The 16,405-nt window shown below is 36.8% G+C and overlaps 1 protein-coding gene across 2 annotated transcripts in view; it reads right to left on the reverse strand.

The window, feature by feature from the left end:
• Positions 1-434: 434 nt before the first annotated feature.
• TMEM245 (transmembrane protein 245) overlaps positions 435-16,405 on the reverse strand; it is an 83,928-nt gene continuing 67,957 nt past the window's right edge. For both annotated transcript variants that reach the window (XM_058831205.1, XM_058831203.1), the window contains 4 exons: positions 12,229-12,329; positions 10,735-10,909; positions 8,399-8,593; positions 435-7,356 (listed from right to left, as the gene is read on the reverse strand). In XM_058831205.1, coding sequence (XP_058687188.1) covers positions 7,311-7,356; positions 8,399-8,593; positions 10,735-10,909; positions 12,229-12,329 — 517 coding nt within the window. In that variant the 3' untranslated portion in view covers positions 435-7,310. The remainder of the gene's footprint in view (positions 7,357-8,398; positions 8,594-10,734; positions 10,910-12,228; positions 12,330-16,405) is intronic.

Genomic DNA, 16,405 nt, shown 5'->3' on the forward strand with positions numbered 1-16,405 from the left:
CTCATTTCAAAAGGTGAGCAGTCATGCAGGGAGGATTTGATCACTTTTGCTTTATAGTCAATAGAATGATCTAAAACTGTGCTTAGGCACTAAACAACCATTTCCAGTTCAGAGAGCAGGCCATAATGGAAGTCATTTGAATTACCTACAGGTGCCGAATGGGAGCTTTTGAAGGGTCTGGATGTGTGGCTGTGGTATTGCAGGCAGTGCAGCAAATTGCCAGGTGCCAGCTGAGCCAGTTACCCTGGAGGCTGTGTCCTTCCCTTTCCCATAGAAAATGTAAGGAAAAAGTGAAGTATGGCTTCTTTCAGTGACGTCAGTTACACACAGGGACTGCAGATCCTGCTTTGCCTCCAGCACACCTGTTGTTTCACCAGATTAACTGCTGCCTTTGTGGCTGATTCCAAAGAGCCCATCATTCAAATCAAACTCAGTTCTCTTTATGTTAATGGTGTTTTATTTCAAAATATATTAACCATTCTGTGCTTACAAAGGACTGCAATGTGAATACAATATCAAGTTAAAAGCTTCTTAAACCTGCTACAAAACTGATTTTTATTAGGATGAGGACTGGTGCATACAATCAAAATTATTTACTTTAAATACCTCTGCAGTCTACACAAGTAGTTCTCAACCTCAACTTACACATTTTATTGGGCCACAGATGGACAGAGGGGTTATATTGTATTATACATGCAAAACCAGGTACTGTACCAAACCCAATTATGATAACATCAGTTTTGAACACAGTTCCATTCTGAAGATGCATCACATGTACAGACAAAATTTGTGTCAACAGACAATAGAATTTATTGCTCCAAATCCCCCAGGGGGCCTGGTAGGAACACACACTTTAGAACAACCCGTGCTCTGTAATGCAAAGCACCTGCTGTTAGGTTTGAGTAGGGTGTGGCCAGACTTAGGATAGGATGTCAAAAGTTTCTTTGGACTTGGTTTGGTGAAATTTCCCACGGGAAAAAAACCCTCAACCCCCCTCCTCTTTTGACAAAACATCAAACGCTAGCTAGCATATAAATATATATATATATATATATCTATATGTGTATTTATATATATAACAGCACCTAACTACTGATACAAAAAGTTGGTTTCCAACCATCCAGCCATCACTGAAGCACAGAAAATCTTTTAAGGGCAATAATGCAAACAAACTGAATGCTTGACAAATAAACTCATGATGACAGATGACAAGCTGAAAACATTGATCTACACAGACAGTAGGTTATTAACACAGAAGTAGCTTTTATTGATACTTCAGAAAGATTCAGGTTTAGGCTGAGACTGGAAGGAAGAGTAGTAAATACTGGGATTTTGTTTTTTCAACCTTATGGTCTAGATGCCAGTTCTTAAGCCTAATGAACTTTTGTAGCATGGCTACTTTTTGGCTTTGTGATGTTTCTTACATCTAATTTACATGAATACCATGAAACATTTCTTTGAGTTTAGGTCTCATTGGATCACTGTACACAACACTGTAGTGGGTAAAATGTGAGGCTATGAGAAGAAATCAACTTTTTACTTTAAAAACATAGCTCTAAAATTTCTTCATATATATATATATATATATATGTGTGCTAGAGCACTCACTCTTGCTTTATTAGCTTGCAGATTGACCCTACTGCAAGCAAATCTGCCCTGCTTCTCACTCAAACCTGGCTTTGGTGCCACCAAATAGTATTTATATTAAAAAATTAATCTTCAATTCAATGCAACATGAATTATATTTGTCCAAGTCCATCCATATGCACAGCAGATCAAGGATGCATTTACTTTCAATTAGCACTTCCTTCTTGAATTGGTCATACTATTTCAGTATGGACATTCAAAGCATGCCTTCAGGTCCTGGAATCAATTCCCAAAAGGGGATGGAAGCAATACTCTCATGTACTAGACCATATTCCAGACAAGATACCAGAGGAGGTGTGGATGAGTTTAGGAGTCTGGGGAACTGAAGATGTCTTTCATGACCTATTAATTTTGGCAGCTTTTCAGAGGATGTGTGCAAATACTTCCAGGAACAGCAATCTCTCAGCAATGCATTACTAGCAGCTTTCCCCTACTTTACATGAACTACAATGAAACAGTGGTAGTCACACTACCAGGATTTGCTTGTCCCTTCATCAATCTGTATCAAGTAAACATGAATTGTAGAAAATGTTGCTTGTTTTCATTATATACAGGCACTATTTTGTTCTCAGGTATCTCAACAACAACAAAAAAAAAAGACAAAATTTTAGTGGAAGTCTGAATAGAACAGAGACTCCCAATATTTATGTGACACAGCATATCAATATATACATTTACAAACCCAATGTAGAATCCCTGAATATGTTTATGACTTCTGGCACTGTTTCTTGATTAAAAACATCAAATTAATTTTCCACATTGTTTTTTTTTCTTATTTCCAATTTTACCACTTAAAAGCAATATTGGAAAATTTTACCATAAAGCATTAAGATACCTTAGTAAAACTGACAGACAGTACCAGGTGAAAGATCAAATCTCCCTAATGTTTTTTAAGAGTTTTAAGTGATTCTCGTTTTGTACAAATAGGAGTAATAAGGAAATTGTCGAAGTTGGCTTCAGCAAAATGTAGAGGAAATAGTACTAAGAAGAAACTCTGTGAAATACAAGTCAACAGAGAGTTTATAAAGATGATGCATCCATGGATTTAAGAGATGTCAGCTGGCACTCAATAAAGATTATCTGGCAAATCAATTTTCTGTAGTAAAGTTGCAAACTTCAAGGTAAGCAACTCCATCTCTAGAGGAATGATGCTACCTCTGCTATTAAACATAATGAACGCTACCTCCAATCCCAACACCCTTCAGTACATTCAAAGGAAATCATAGCTGTTTCCAGAGGTAGCATACATTAAGGTGGCACTATCTACAGTGACAAATTTAAGTCAACATAATAGAAACATGATGTCTGAATAAAGGCAGTTGTGGAAACACCCAGTACCAATGATGCAAAGCTATGGAATCTCAGTGGAATAATGATATTTTTTCCATTCTCAGTGTATCAGGTCCATAGGAAAAGTAACACTCTATAGTATTCCTAGTACTAGGGATCAGCAGCATAGTAATTCAGCTGGTGCTTTTACTGGGGAACAATTTATTCCAGTTTTGGTTTTTCAGGCTTTCTGAAAAACAATGTTTAACGTTGCAGCCATACACCTATTTCAAAAGTTATGCTTATACCCACAATGGATAACACTGGAGACAGAATCCAATTTTCCCTGAACAATGCTTTCTTCTTATTTTAATTAAACAGATTATGGATTTCCTATTCCAATAATCCCTGAAAAAATACACATCCAGTGTATCCTCCTCTCCTGTGTCTTTAAGAAAAGCCACGCAGACCTTGAAATCAGACAAGCCTAAGTGCACCATAGATAACCTGCACACATACACTGCACTGTGCAGAAAAAGATCATGTGGGTATAAACTCCTGAAAAATGTGCATCATATGTATTAATATAATGCTAAACTGGTTTTTTTTAAGCAGCCTTTCAAAATAAGTAATTTCTGCTCCCAACTGGTCACAGTGCACCTGTGCTGAAAGCCACCACATAATAAGACTGGCAGAATGAATGTGTGCCAGATTCTTGCCCACTGTATCTTGTTCCTTCATGGATCCAATCAAGCCAGTATTTACAGTGACCTGAAGCTAACATGCTGGCCTGTGGACTGGCACACAGTCTGAACTGCTACAGCAGTGTTCAGCCAAGGTACAGGAAGGAAAGGCTAACTCAGACTTGAGTGCCAGAAACAGCACCAGCCCTTTGGCACTACACTAAATTGCAACAAGTCAATTGCCCAAGGAGAATGACAAAAACCAGCACAGCTGAATTTCACAATACCGTAAGACCACACTGTCCTGCATTACCATGAGTATTCCCTTCTGAACTCTAAATTATTGAACACTAAATGCACTAAATACACTTAGTAAGTACCTGCCCCTGGAATTACTGTTTACAGTAAAGCTAAAGGCAATCAACTTCTTGCCTACAAGCATTACAGAAAAGATGGTCTCTCCTAAGAAAACCGCACTGCAGAGAGTGGTGGGGCCTTTTGGTTGGTTGGTTGGTGTTGCTGTGGGATCTTGGAGGGGTGAGTGAGTTGAGTTGGTTTTTTTGAAAGCTACAATCAATGTACTAAAAACTTACCCCACTGAACTGAAGGTTGTTTTTGCAGGTGAGGCAATATAACCATGAACTGTCACTTTTCAAAGACCAGAAGTCAAAATGACGGTTTGATTATGTTCACATTAATGTGAGACTGATCTTAACTAAACTGTTCTTACAGTTGAGTCTGCTTAGAAAATAATATGGATTGTTAAATACCCAACGACAAGGTCTTCCATTTCTGCTGGTAATTAGACACTTGCTAAACACAAAACCCAAAAAATGGAAGTATGCCCTTTCATAAGGTGGTATTTTGTGGCCTTGGGGTTTTTTTTTTGTGGTTTTGTGGGTTTTTTTTTTTCTAAACATGGTGAAAATCAGTGACTATTTCCTATTCCAAGGTGTTGGAAGATTTGTTCCTTATTTTTCTTTGATTTTTGGATGTATATGTTACTGCACCATTACTGAACCATACAGTTGGTTCCTCAATCAGATACAGCACACAGCATGAGCTCCTGAAGCTACATCTACTGAGCAAGGATGTACTATGGATGGTTCTTCATGGCAAGTCTGAGCTCAATTTGGAACAGAAAGCATCAAAATGAAGTCTCATTTCAAAGGAGGACAAATTAAACAACACTCCATCAGATGTGAATTCTCTATATAAAATGATTTCATGTTGGAAAAGGAACATTTCAAAACAGCAGAGTATCTTCTCAGGTGATTTTACTCATTTGCATTACTGAAGTTAACGGTGTCTCAATCATGGTTTTAATCTTCATAGCAGAGACCCTTCTTTGACATTAGGCAATCCGTTGAAAGGGAAGAAGACAACTTAAAACCAAACAGAATAATGCTTTTTAATGACTCTTTAAAATTACTAAGTAGAGTACCACAGGAGTACGAAAGATTGTCTCAGAAAATGGGACATGTAGAAAATAAACATGTCTTGACCAGTGAGCAAAGAGGTGTTTTAAATGGTGTCTACAATCTACAACAAGAACACAACAATTCAGTGCAAAAGTGTGAACTAAAAAAAAACAGTAATACAATTAAGAAGTTGCCTAAATATGGTGGTCTCATTCCAGCTGGTTAGAAAGTTGCAGGAGTATTTTAGGAAAGCCTCAGGTTTTCCCACATCCTCCACCCTGGCCAGCAACAAATGTGTTTCATTTAAGCATTTTTGTAAGCCACAAAACCAAGAAGATAAAACAGATACGTGATTCAAGCAACACATTCTTCTTATTCAGTTAGTTGAAAGTGATGTGATATTTCAGAATTTAAAATATTAAATGGGATATTTCCTTATTTTGACAAATCTAAGTCAACCTAGTAAATTAAGCCCAAGTTTGTCCCTCAAGCACATATATGCAAGCGTGCACAAACAGCATACTCAACCCCTCTCACTTAAAACATACAATTTCATCAGTAAAATTGCAGCAGACTATTTTGAGAATCCGAGGAGCAGACTATTTGTGTCTTGTTGGGCAGCCTGTTTATTGCGAACCTATAGCAGGACTTTATTCAGTATCAGGGTACTTTCAAATCACTTTGCATGGCAATGTGCTTTTCAAAACAATGTAAAAATACATGCAATATCATAGAAAGAACCTTCAAATCTGTCAGCACTCCTACAAGTCAAGTAAAACACCTCTGTTACTACAAGCTGTTTGTGCACACATCTTAGATATCTTTATCCCTGGATAAGATCCCTTTGTTTCAAGCATTGAATTACTGTCAACAGCAAATACAAGGTATGCCTGTATTTTGTACAACTTATTATCAATCAACCTCTGAAATCAATTCAAGTTACCAGAAACTGAATGGTGGTTCTTTGGTTAAGCAAGTGCATCTGCTACTTTGTACCTAGGGCCTCACTGGATTTGTGGAAAAGCTGCGCAAGTATGAAATATTTACCAAAAAACCCCACTTCCCATTTACAAAAAGGATCTGTTTATAAAGATCCATTGTGTCAAAATGTTTGGACAATCAATACAAAAGGCCTTAAATGTCACCAAAGCTGCATTTTAAGCAAAATTACGTATCGAAGAAAAACACTAGAGGATTTGACACTGTGACCTAGGCAATACATAATTTCAGAAATTCAAGATCTTTGTTTATTAATAAGATAAACCTTAATATATTAGCATATATACTATATCTCAGTAAAATTATTTGGCCAGACACTTACAGGGTTAAAAAGCCCCAACTAAACTAAACCAAAATCCATGCTCTCTCCCCTTTCTTTCTGGTAGTAAAATTTGTTTAAAAAGTGAATTGAACTCAACCACAGCATTTGAAAACCAGCATTAAACAATCCCCATTAAACTTCTTCCAGTTACTGGAAGGAGATGCAACTATCCTACATTACTACTTTCTGAAAACACTTAAGGCCTTTGATTAAATTTAGTTGACAAGATGACTCCACTGGGAGGGTGGACAAACAGCAAAATATTATCAGATTTTGCTGCACATGGGGGCAAGATTTAAACTCTTTAAACAAGTGTGTCAGTAAGAGGAAAACCCACATTTAACAGTTTCCATTTCTATTAATATCAGGAAGGTATTAAAAATACCAGTCTCCAACAACATTAAATTTCAGTGCATGTAAAAGAATAATATTTAAGTGTTATTATGAGTTACAGATGATGGTTGAAGCTTATAAAGAAACACACTGAGGGGGAGCAAACTATTATATTATACTTTCATTTCACAATGAGTGGTTTGCCCTTCTTTTGCCACCAGATTGCCTAAAAATAAATATTTTGGAAGTACAGCTTTCTTTAAAGCTACTACAGTTTAATAAGACAAATAACCCAATAAATAAAAGCCAAGTTAGTAATTTCAGCAGATAATAACTCCAGTGGATGTACCTGTCCTCTTAAATATTCTTTTGATAAGACAGAAGGTCTTCAAAGTCTTCAACAAGGCAGCTGACTGTGTGTTGGTATGCAAAGCCATGGGAAGTAGACATTCTCTCTCGACGAAGCAAAGTGCAACACCAGCAGACGTTCTAGTGCTTTCTCCTAAAACCCAGTCTATGCTTCCCTGTGAGCTGCCCCCAGGCACAGCTGGGAAGGGACAGAAGGCCATGGCTGTTGTGAACCCAAGACAGAAGACAGATTCCCTCATGTTGTAGAGGTGCATCCCAGCACCTCCATCACTCTGCAGACATTTTCATCTCCTCGGGACTCTCTCTAGGTGACCTGGGAGGTGCAGGGACGAAAAGAAAAGTGAAAAGTAAGACACGAATCTGCCCAGTGATTCCAAACAATTGTTTCCTATAATAAAGGAGAACCAAACACACATGAAGATTTTTTTGTGTACTTGCAAGCTCTGTCTGCGTCATACAGGGCAACTGGAATGTAACTTATACAAGCCAGAGACTATAGACAGGTCCAATTAGAATTTTTTTCTCCTAAATTGCCCAGATGAAAGAAGACAGCACTATTCATGTGAATAAGACAAAGAATTATTTCTGACAAGCAGAGAATCATCTTCAAGATATATGTATAATGAGCTAACCTGTACACTTTAACAAGACAGTAGAAACATTAAAATAGTACTGTTGTTAATATTGTCATAATGTGATTTACAATTCTAAGTCTTTATTCAGTTATGAGTTTAGTCCTAACTACATTATTATTATTCCATTCCTAACTGTACAGTCTAAATATACATTAATATATACCACAATTTCATAACTTCAATAATGACATTACGAAGGACCATACTTTTAAAGGAAAAATGGCATAAATGATACCACATTTTTTAAAATCTAGGTATGTTTATATTTTGCAGTATTGTAGATTAAGACATAAAAATGAAGTATTTTGGGCCAGGCCCCTTTTTAAGGGCAATGAACTCTTAGATATCCACAAATAAGAGTTCAAAAATTATGTTAAATCATCTTCTAGCACAACAGCATGTTCCCTTCTCTCCTATAACATGTAAGTTATAGGAGAGAAGGGAATTAGCAACAAATTTTCTAAAGGAGCCTTCTGTAAGAGGCTGAGAGACATTAAACAAAGACTGCCAGTATACATGTTCCAGTGAGTCTTTACTCAGCCATACTTTTTCTTTCTATAATGAGACAGCTGAATCCTCTTCCAGTATTACACCAGTCATGCAGATGTGAGTGCACACTCATACAAAACCCACAAAACCCAGGCACACATTCCCTACACCTGTGCATGCGTACACTGATGTGTGTGAAAACATAATTCATACAAGACATTTAGAGCTCACCGGTAAATCTGCAAAGGCCACGTTGCTTGTGATGGAGTGGGCACAGAATTTGTTGGACTCACCAACATGGCACTATATATATTGGAAGCAACCACAAGTATACAAAGTAGAATTGGTCCTATGATGGCCCCTTCCAGTCCCAAGTAATATGCTCCACCAGCTACTGCAAGGCCTGTTAGGTAAGGGTGACCACCTCTGCCACAAGAACAATAAAATTAAATTAAGAATAACAAAAACACAGTATTATCGATTACGAAATGTGAATTAATACTGAAGTTTTATTAAGCTTAGGAAATGACACAGCTAGCTATAGCTACTCATATTTACACTATAAACTGCTGTCTAAATGACTGCACAAAGGCTCCAAGCTGTGCTCTGCTGTGTTCGCGCAACAGATCAAACACTGTTGTAGCATGGAACTCTAGTAAGATCCACAGTGGAGTAGTCACTTTACAGACATCTGCTGAAGAATGTCTGAAGGACTTAGTGGCAAACACACTTCCATTTTGAGAATGGAAAGATGGTTGGTTAAACAGACTGTTCATGCTTTATTGTCAAGAACTGTTGAAATTCAACACAATTAGCAACATGTACTATGAGGACCCCTGAGCAAAGCCATTCAGTTACGTGATGATAGCAACTTGCAGAGCATCTTTCAAATAACAGTTAGCATGCAATCTTTAAAGAACACAGGCTTAAAGATGTGGCTATTCATGTCTTCTCATTTTGTTATAAAAAAGCCTCTCAGATTGAGTGTTATCATTAGCTTTTAACCTTTTCAGATGAAAAACAAAACTGGATTTTAATGAATATATTAATTACTGGAAAGTTTGAGCCAGAAGAGCTTATTGATAAGAGCTCTTATAGCAGCAAGTAAAAAATGCCATTTTTATTTTCTGTGTCTCAGATGCACGTTTTGCACCTGTGCTCAGCTGCAAAATGTGAATCCTACCAACAGCATTTACACAAAACCTGCTCATCATTCTTCATCCTTTATACCTAAAATAATGCAATATGGAATTGCAGAAGAAAAACTACAGTTGAAACTTGGCATGCAATTCTCAGGAAGTTCCTCTAAATTCTGAGTATAATACATAGAAAATACCAGCTAGTCAATTCAGAGCTCCAGCAGTTCCTGAGTTTTCTACCATGGTCCTGATTTCCACTCAACCTCCCAAATTGTAAATCTTTGCCTTCAACACAACTGTATGCAAAATGAGGCCATGAAACATGACCTATTAAATCATACACACCTCAGTCACGTCCCACCCAGATCAAACTTAACCTACTGGCAGGACCAGATTGCCCTCCCAAGGGGACAAGCATGGCCTAAAGTTTTGTTTCTCTAACAGTAGACATTATTAATCTCTAAACCTTTAAAAACTTCATTTTTTCCCAGCATTTGCATCCGCTTAAACATTCTTTTGCCTAGTTTTCTAAATTAAACAGATCACCTGATGAAATAGGACTACAATACAAAGGCAATCCTTTTAGAAAACCCTGCATAACCTAATTATAGCTATTTCAAATAGGTTTAATCTGATCTGAAAGACAACATGATGCTTACTGTTCAATTTATTGGGAAGAATACAATTTTCCTCCACTGTCAGAAAATCAATTCCTCTCCCATATATTTTCTGGACAGTAAACAGAGTTTGTATCCTCTACAGTTCAAAAAATTGTACTCTAGGAAGCAGAAGAATTACTGGCTATTTAAATAGCTACTAGCCTTAAATTTATCTGTAATTTATTGTTGGAAAAAAATGTAATTTGATTGTACTTCACCTGTTAGCTTTAATTAATGCAAAATAACTAAAGCCAGTCTATGAAAACTAGTATTAATATTGGGTATATTATCATATCACACTCTCTGTTCAGTGTAATTATATTTAGTAAACAAAAATACTAATTTCTAACAACACAGAACTGAACCACTTTATGTCCTTATTCTACATTAACTCCATTTTTTTGGTCTCTAAATAGCTGATGGTTTTATCTGCTTTGCAGCATCATCTGGCATTAGGAAATAAAAAGGAAATGCGACACACCTTTACTCAATAATTAGATAAATAGAAAATATAAACTAATTCTAACAATCCCAACAAAGAGTTCATTTTGCTGATGTTGAGCTCAAGACCTCTGAAGTGTCAAAGTTCACAGAAAAGAGGCCTGAGAAAAAGAAGGCACTTAGGCCAGAAAAACTGCTTACTACAAGGTTATTCTTGTGCTTGAAGATACTGTTTTGCATGCTTCAGAAAAATGAGTTTTATTAAAGGCATCAGTGATTGTCAATCATTTTTACAATGCTTATTTTAAGAAGCATTCAATGTACTTACCCTGATATATCTGAATAAATTGCTGTATCTACAAAATAGGTTGGCAAGAGGTGAAAAACCAAGAGCAAAAGGGCTTTGCATCCCTGTCCTTGCACAAGCCACAAATCTAGGACTGCAGGGATTGCTGCCCAGTATGTCCCCAGAAATGGCACTGCTCCAAGGATTGCTGCTAATGCTAGAGCACACAGAAGCAGAAGTGAAAAAAAGATCACAGCAACATATTTCACAAATATATTTACAGTTACATTCTGACACTTTTGCCACACCAGTAAGTCCCACTTCCATCAACTGTTGTAAATAAAGCATTGAAGAAGTGCCACATGAGGCTCCTGGTGTTTTATAGCTGCGGTTTAGGAAAAAAGAAAATTCCACCATTCCCCGTACAGAAGAGCTTCAGCAAGTGACAGTCATAAGGAGTTAAGAGGCATCAGTTCAAAGAAACTTGAAGTTATACCAATCATGGACATTTCTTACTGTGTAAGAAAGCAAACAAACCCAAGTGTCACTCTAACTTACTGCATCTCCTGCAGTTATCCATAATAGTGAGAAAGCAGGCAAATATGAGATTTATAACTTACATATTTCTGTATGCAAACGTGTGTACACGTTTGCATACCCTTCTGCTTATAAGACCTGTTGTAATCTAAAGCAATACAGATCTGCTGCCACTATAATTTAATGCACCAGGAATAAAAATAATACGAAGCATAATTAAGTGGGTTATTTTCTTTTTTTTTTCCCTTTGGTCTCATTAACCAGAAAGCAAAAACTTTAAGATTTTGCATGTAGTGGAAAAAAAAAAGACTGACTACTTTCTAAAGAGGTATAGTGACAATCAATGCCTTTAATGTAGTTGCACTTTACAATACAGCCGCTTCCCATTATATTGGGGTTTGTTGCTTCTTGGCTTCCCCTTATGCTTCCTTGTACACAAACATTTTGCAATTACTATTATTATCATTCTTTTTAGAGAAAGAAGGGCAAACAGGAACAGGGGAGAAGGTTTTTCTCTGAGAAACTGCCCAGCCATTTCCAAAACTGAGATTAAATAATAAAAGAAAACCAGAGGCTGGTAATACAGTCACACAACGATACTGAGAGTAAGAACCGTTCCTCTATCATGCATTTCCATGATACCACATCTCATTGCATTTAGGATGAAAAATCAGTATGTGTCAACTGTGAAAGAAACAGAAGTCAAGACAGGTAGAATAAAGTTAAAAACTGAAAACACTTGGACTGAATACAAGGGAGAAGGAATTAGATCCAGCAAACAAAACAGAAGAGGTAAAATTGCTGGCAGAGAATGTGTTGTGAAAACAGAAAAAGGCAAGCTCAGAAGTAAGACAGCAATCAGGGCCTTCTGCCCACCCTTCCCACAGACATATTCTGCAGGACCAGATCTAAGCTTGTCAGCAACACTTAATATTTCTCGTTTTGTACAATAAATAATTACATAGTATTATTTATAAGTATAATTGCTCAAATTCTTACCAGATGGTATGAAGACTATGTTAATCCCAAATATAGTGTGAGTCAGCCAAGTGTAGAGTCCATAGAACCCAGCCATTTTGAGGGAAGCATCAAACACACCTCTAAAATGATCAAAGAAACTCTGTTAATTTTTATTAGCAAGAGGATTCAAGAATATGGAAATACACAGAGGTTGCTTTGAATAACTGAAAAGCCATTAGTGCCACAAATAACACATCTCAAAATGTAACACTGAACTCTTTATACATCTGTTCCCTCTGAGAAGAATAAATATTCACCACATATGTAATCAAGAGCATTTAGACACAGAAAACAGTGGGTTCCAGGGATAAATTTCTTGAGACTGCTCAATATCAGACTAATTCTCTATCAAAAATAACCTTTCTTTTTTATGAGAAACAGTACCATTCTACACATGAACTACTTTATCTTTCCTCTTTTCCACTTCTAGGTGTTCATTCATTTTCTTTATCTGCTTACATTTCTCTACCTGCACTTTTTCACTGGGTGCCCCCAGCTTTTAGGTTGCTTACTAGGCTACATTACTATAAACTAAATAGTAAAACTGGTAACCCAATTCAATCCTGGTGGATCTATATCCAGAGTTCTCCTCTCTTAAGTGTGACCACAGCTTCATGAGACAGCAAGCAGGCAGCTAAGTTCTGTGATATTTTTACAGCACTAGGACAGGTACACATGTGGAATATCCTGTAACTGAGCTGGAAGCCCATGCCTTAGGTCTACAGTCACAAAAAACATAATCTCAAACTGCTAAATCTCATTCATGTATTATGTCAGTTTTTCACCCATATTCAAGAAGTGCAGTTTCCTAAAATCACTATTTCAGCTTGAATCCAAGTAACCAAGTCCCACAACTCAGAACAGTTCTAACAGCTACATCATTGCAGAACTGGTGGCACATACACCCTCTCAGCAGAGATAAACATGAAGTTTCCTGATGTTAAGTTCCCATTTATAACTCTTAGTGTTTGTGTCTTTGCAGTTTTGGGAACTCCGGCAGCAGAGCGAAGAGGACAGGAAAACATACAACAGGAATCTTTGAAGGGCATAGAAAACCATCCCTTTCTGGACCTAAAGTCTGTAACAACTCAGTTTCCTTCCTCCATTGAGTCCATAAAGCCTTGTAGCAAAGAAACCTTCTGTGATATTAAACTACTAGGCAGAATCTATTTTCAGCTACCAAAAAGAATGCCAAGATTTCCAGTTTTTGCTTCTTTGGCCACTATCTTCATTATTACTTCGGTACGCAGTGTCAGTATTTTTGCCCTTGTTTCCTACCTAAGGCCTCACTTTTAGATTTCTACATGACCTCAGAATCAAAATCATCTTATTTGAAATTCATTCACTGGAAGCTATGAGTACATAATAAACCCTACAAATAAACCCTACTGTTCAAAATGCAAGATTCTCTTAAGAGACTAACCAGAAACAACTGTTAGCCATTTTCCCATCCAAAAGAGGGAATGAGAAAATAAAGAAAAAAAGCAAGCTTTAAAGAATGACCTGAAGTAACAAGTCTAATCTTTCACAGGAAAGAATTACATGGTGCAAAAAGAAAGGCAGGGAACATTTACAAATATGTGGTGGCCTCAGTAAAAGAAGCCCTTAATCCTTCTCAGTTCTGATGAACTTTTATTATATTAAAATGGAAAGTCAGGTCAAAAATTCTAAAATCTATGAATTTTGAAAACACTTTTGAATTTTGACATACTCACTTCTACTTGAGCTATAAGAAAAGATGTTTCAGACATAAAAAACAATTTGGCAAGGAGGCCAGAAAATCCCAAAACCCAAGGCCACAGTAACAATGCTAAAGGTGAGTTTGCCTTAAAAATTCTAAATACTCTCATTCTTTAGCTGCTCAAAGTCTTAATTTTCTGCATTTTTTGTGACGTTTAATTCATATCTACTCTTTCTGAGGATATCATAGGAGCATAACATCCTTCTAAGAAGAACGTGTGCAGTAATCTTCCAGCAAATATTTTTCTCATTTAACAGGACCTGTGACACAAATACATCACAGTTGTCAAAAATATTTTATAACAATCCTTGAGTATCTCCTTATTTTTCCCAAAAAAGATGTTTTCTGTACTGTAGTAACATTAACACGGTCTTAACAATTTCTATATACATGCTCCAAAACTACATTTCAGTGTACAAGAGGAGAGACAGGCCTCCAGCTTGTGAAAAGTACCTGAAGTATCAACTTCACTTAAATTAAAATATCCATTTACAAGCAATCATTTTAGATTTTCCCAGAGAGACTACAAAAGAAGGGAAGACAGTGGTAACCAAAAGAGAGACAGCAATCCAGGGAGAAAAAAAAAACCACTGAAGGTGTCTATAAAACAAGTTGCTTTCTTAGTCTCAGTTCAAGGACTTGGCAATCAGATGCACTGGTAGAACAGAAAAATAGTCCAGGACTAAGAGGTAGTCCTGGTTTGATGTAATTCTGTAAGCTGACATAATATATTTAAATGGCCAAACAGTGCATACCTCTGACAGACTGTAGAACAGTACAGCATCTCTCTGGCTTTATGCTTCTAATACAACTAATACAATTTAGAGGAGAAATCAGCACACAGTGCTGGGATGTTGGGAAGCGCCAGTAGTCAAGCACGAAAGCGAGAGAGGCTGCAGCTAGTCTCATTCTCCTCCTCTCCTTCCCCTTTGTTTGTGTCTGCCCCAACTGAAGTCATAAAATGTCATAATAAAGGCACAGGGGATACTACTTTGTGGCAAGTACGGACCAGGAGAACCTTAACGTCTCTGAAAAGTCATATTTGTTACTTTCTGGTAACTGTCACAAAAACTAAAAATTGTATCTTGAAGTCTGGAAATTCATATCTATTTTGCTTCATGGTTAAGGCAGCAAAAAAAAAAAAAATTCTGAAAACACTAACCAGAATCTTATCAGCAGTTTGCTTCAGCTACTCTGCACCTGAGATACCAGAGCTTAAAGATGATGTGGATGTGCTAATGCCAGTGCTGCATGAATTTATTACCATCTGTAAAATGCAGACCTTCCTGGGGTAATTATGACAGTAAGTAAGTTTCATCTCTTAATACATTATTGGCACACATACAGCTTCCTTTAATATACAAGAGTAATTGTATGATTCAGAAATCAGAAAATCCAATTGCTGCTCACGTCTCACTTTGGCACTGTATCTGGATGAACCACTTTACCTGCAAGAGCTGTCATCTGCAAATGTGTAATTTATGAGCACTTCATGCCAATTTGGCATAAAGCATACTCAGACATACATATTCCATTTTACGAGCTTTGAAAAGCATGTAAAATTAAAAAAAAAAAATAATCAGAGGACAAGGGTCATGCTTCACATTATTCAGACTAAAAATGAAGAAACTTCTGTGAAATGCTTCTGCACAGCTGGCCTACTTTTTTTTTTTTCTTTGGGTAAAAGTTCCTTTGACTAATTTCTGTCCCTAAGCTAGGGAATTTGCTTGTAGACTCCACAAGGGAAAGGGCCACCTTTTCAATTTACAGGTTTTGTGGATTTTTTTCTCTTTTACCTATTGGCCATAAAAAGTCTAGAGCTTTCCTTTTATTACAACTGCGGTTTATATCAAATGTATGTGCACCTGAATTCAGGTTCTCTTCACAAAGCCTGCAGGTAAAGTCTATTCACTGTTATTGACACAATGAGATTTCAAAAATTTCAAACTAATGCTGCCGCAACCCCAGCTGAAAAGAGCCCTTCAGCTTAGATCATGGATTTTTTGACCTTGGAGTTAATTTGATTTTCTAGATCTGTCTGTTCTCAGAACACTGGAGGAAAGGAGAGCATATGGGCTGAAATAATGAGAATTTGAGTTACCAGAAAGATTAGAGTAAGCATAGCATAAGTTCAGAAGAGGGATTTTCTGGTTATTATACTGAATTTATATTAACAGGCATATGAACCCTGGCTTGTGAATGGGCATAAGAGTATAAGCTAGACAGAAGTGGTATTCATGTTTGGAAAAATTTGCAAAAAATAGTGTTTCTCTAAATTCCTTACAAAACACTTTACAATCCATACAACAGTTTACAATCCAATTAAAATGCAAACTTGGTAACAGGAACACCCTCAGTCAAAAATACTGTTAGAATAAGATCTCACATCTTCCTCATACCACTGATTGGTATTTT

Source organism: Poecile atricapillus, chromosome 2, assembly GCF_030490865.1.
Source record: "Poecile atricapillus isolate bPoeAtr1 chromosome 2, bPoeAtr1.hap1, whole genome shotgun sequence".
NCBI lineage: Eukaryota > Metazoa > Chordata > Aves > Passeriformes > Paridae > Poecile > Poecile atricapillus.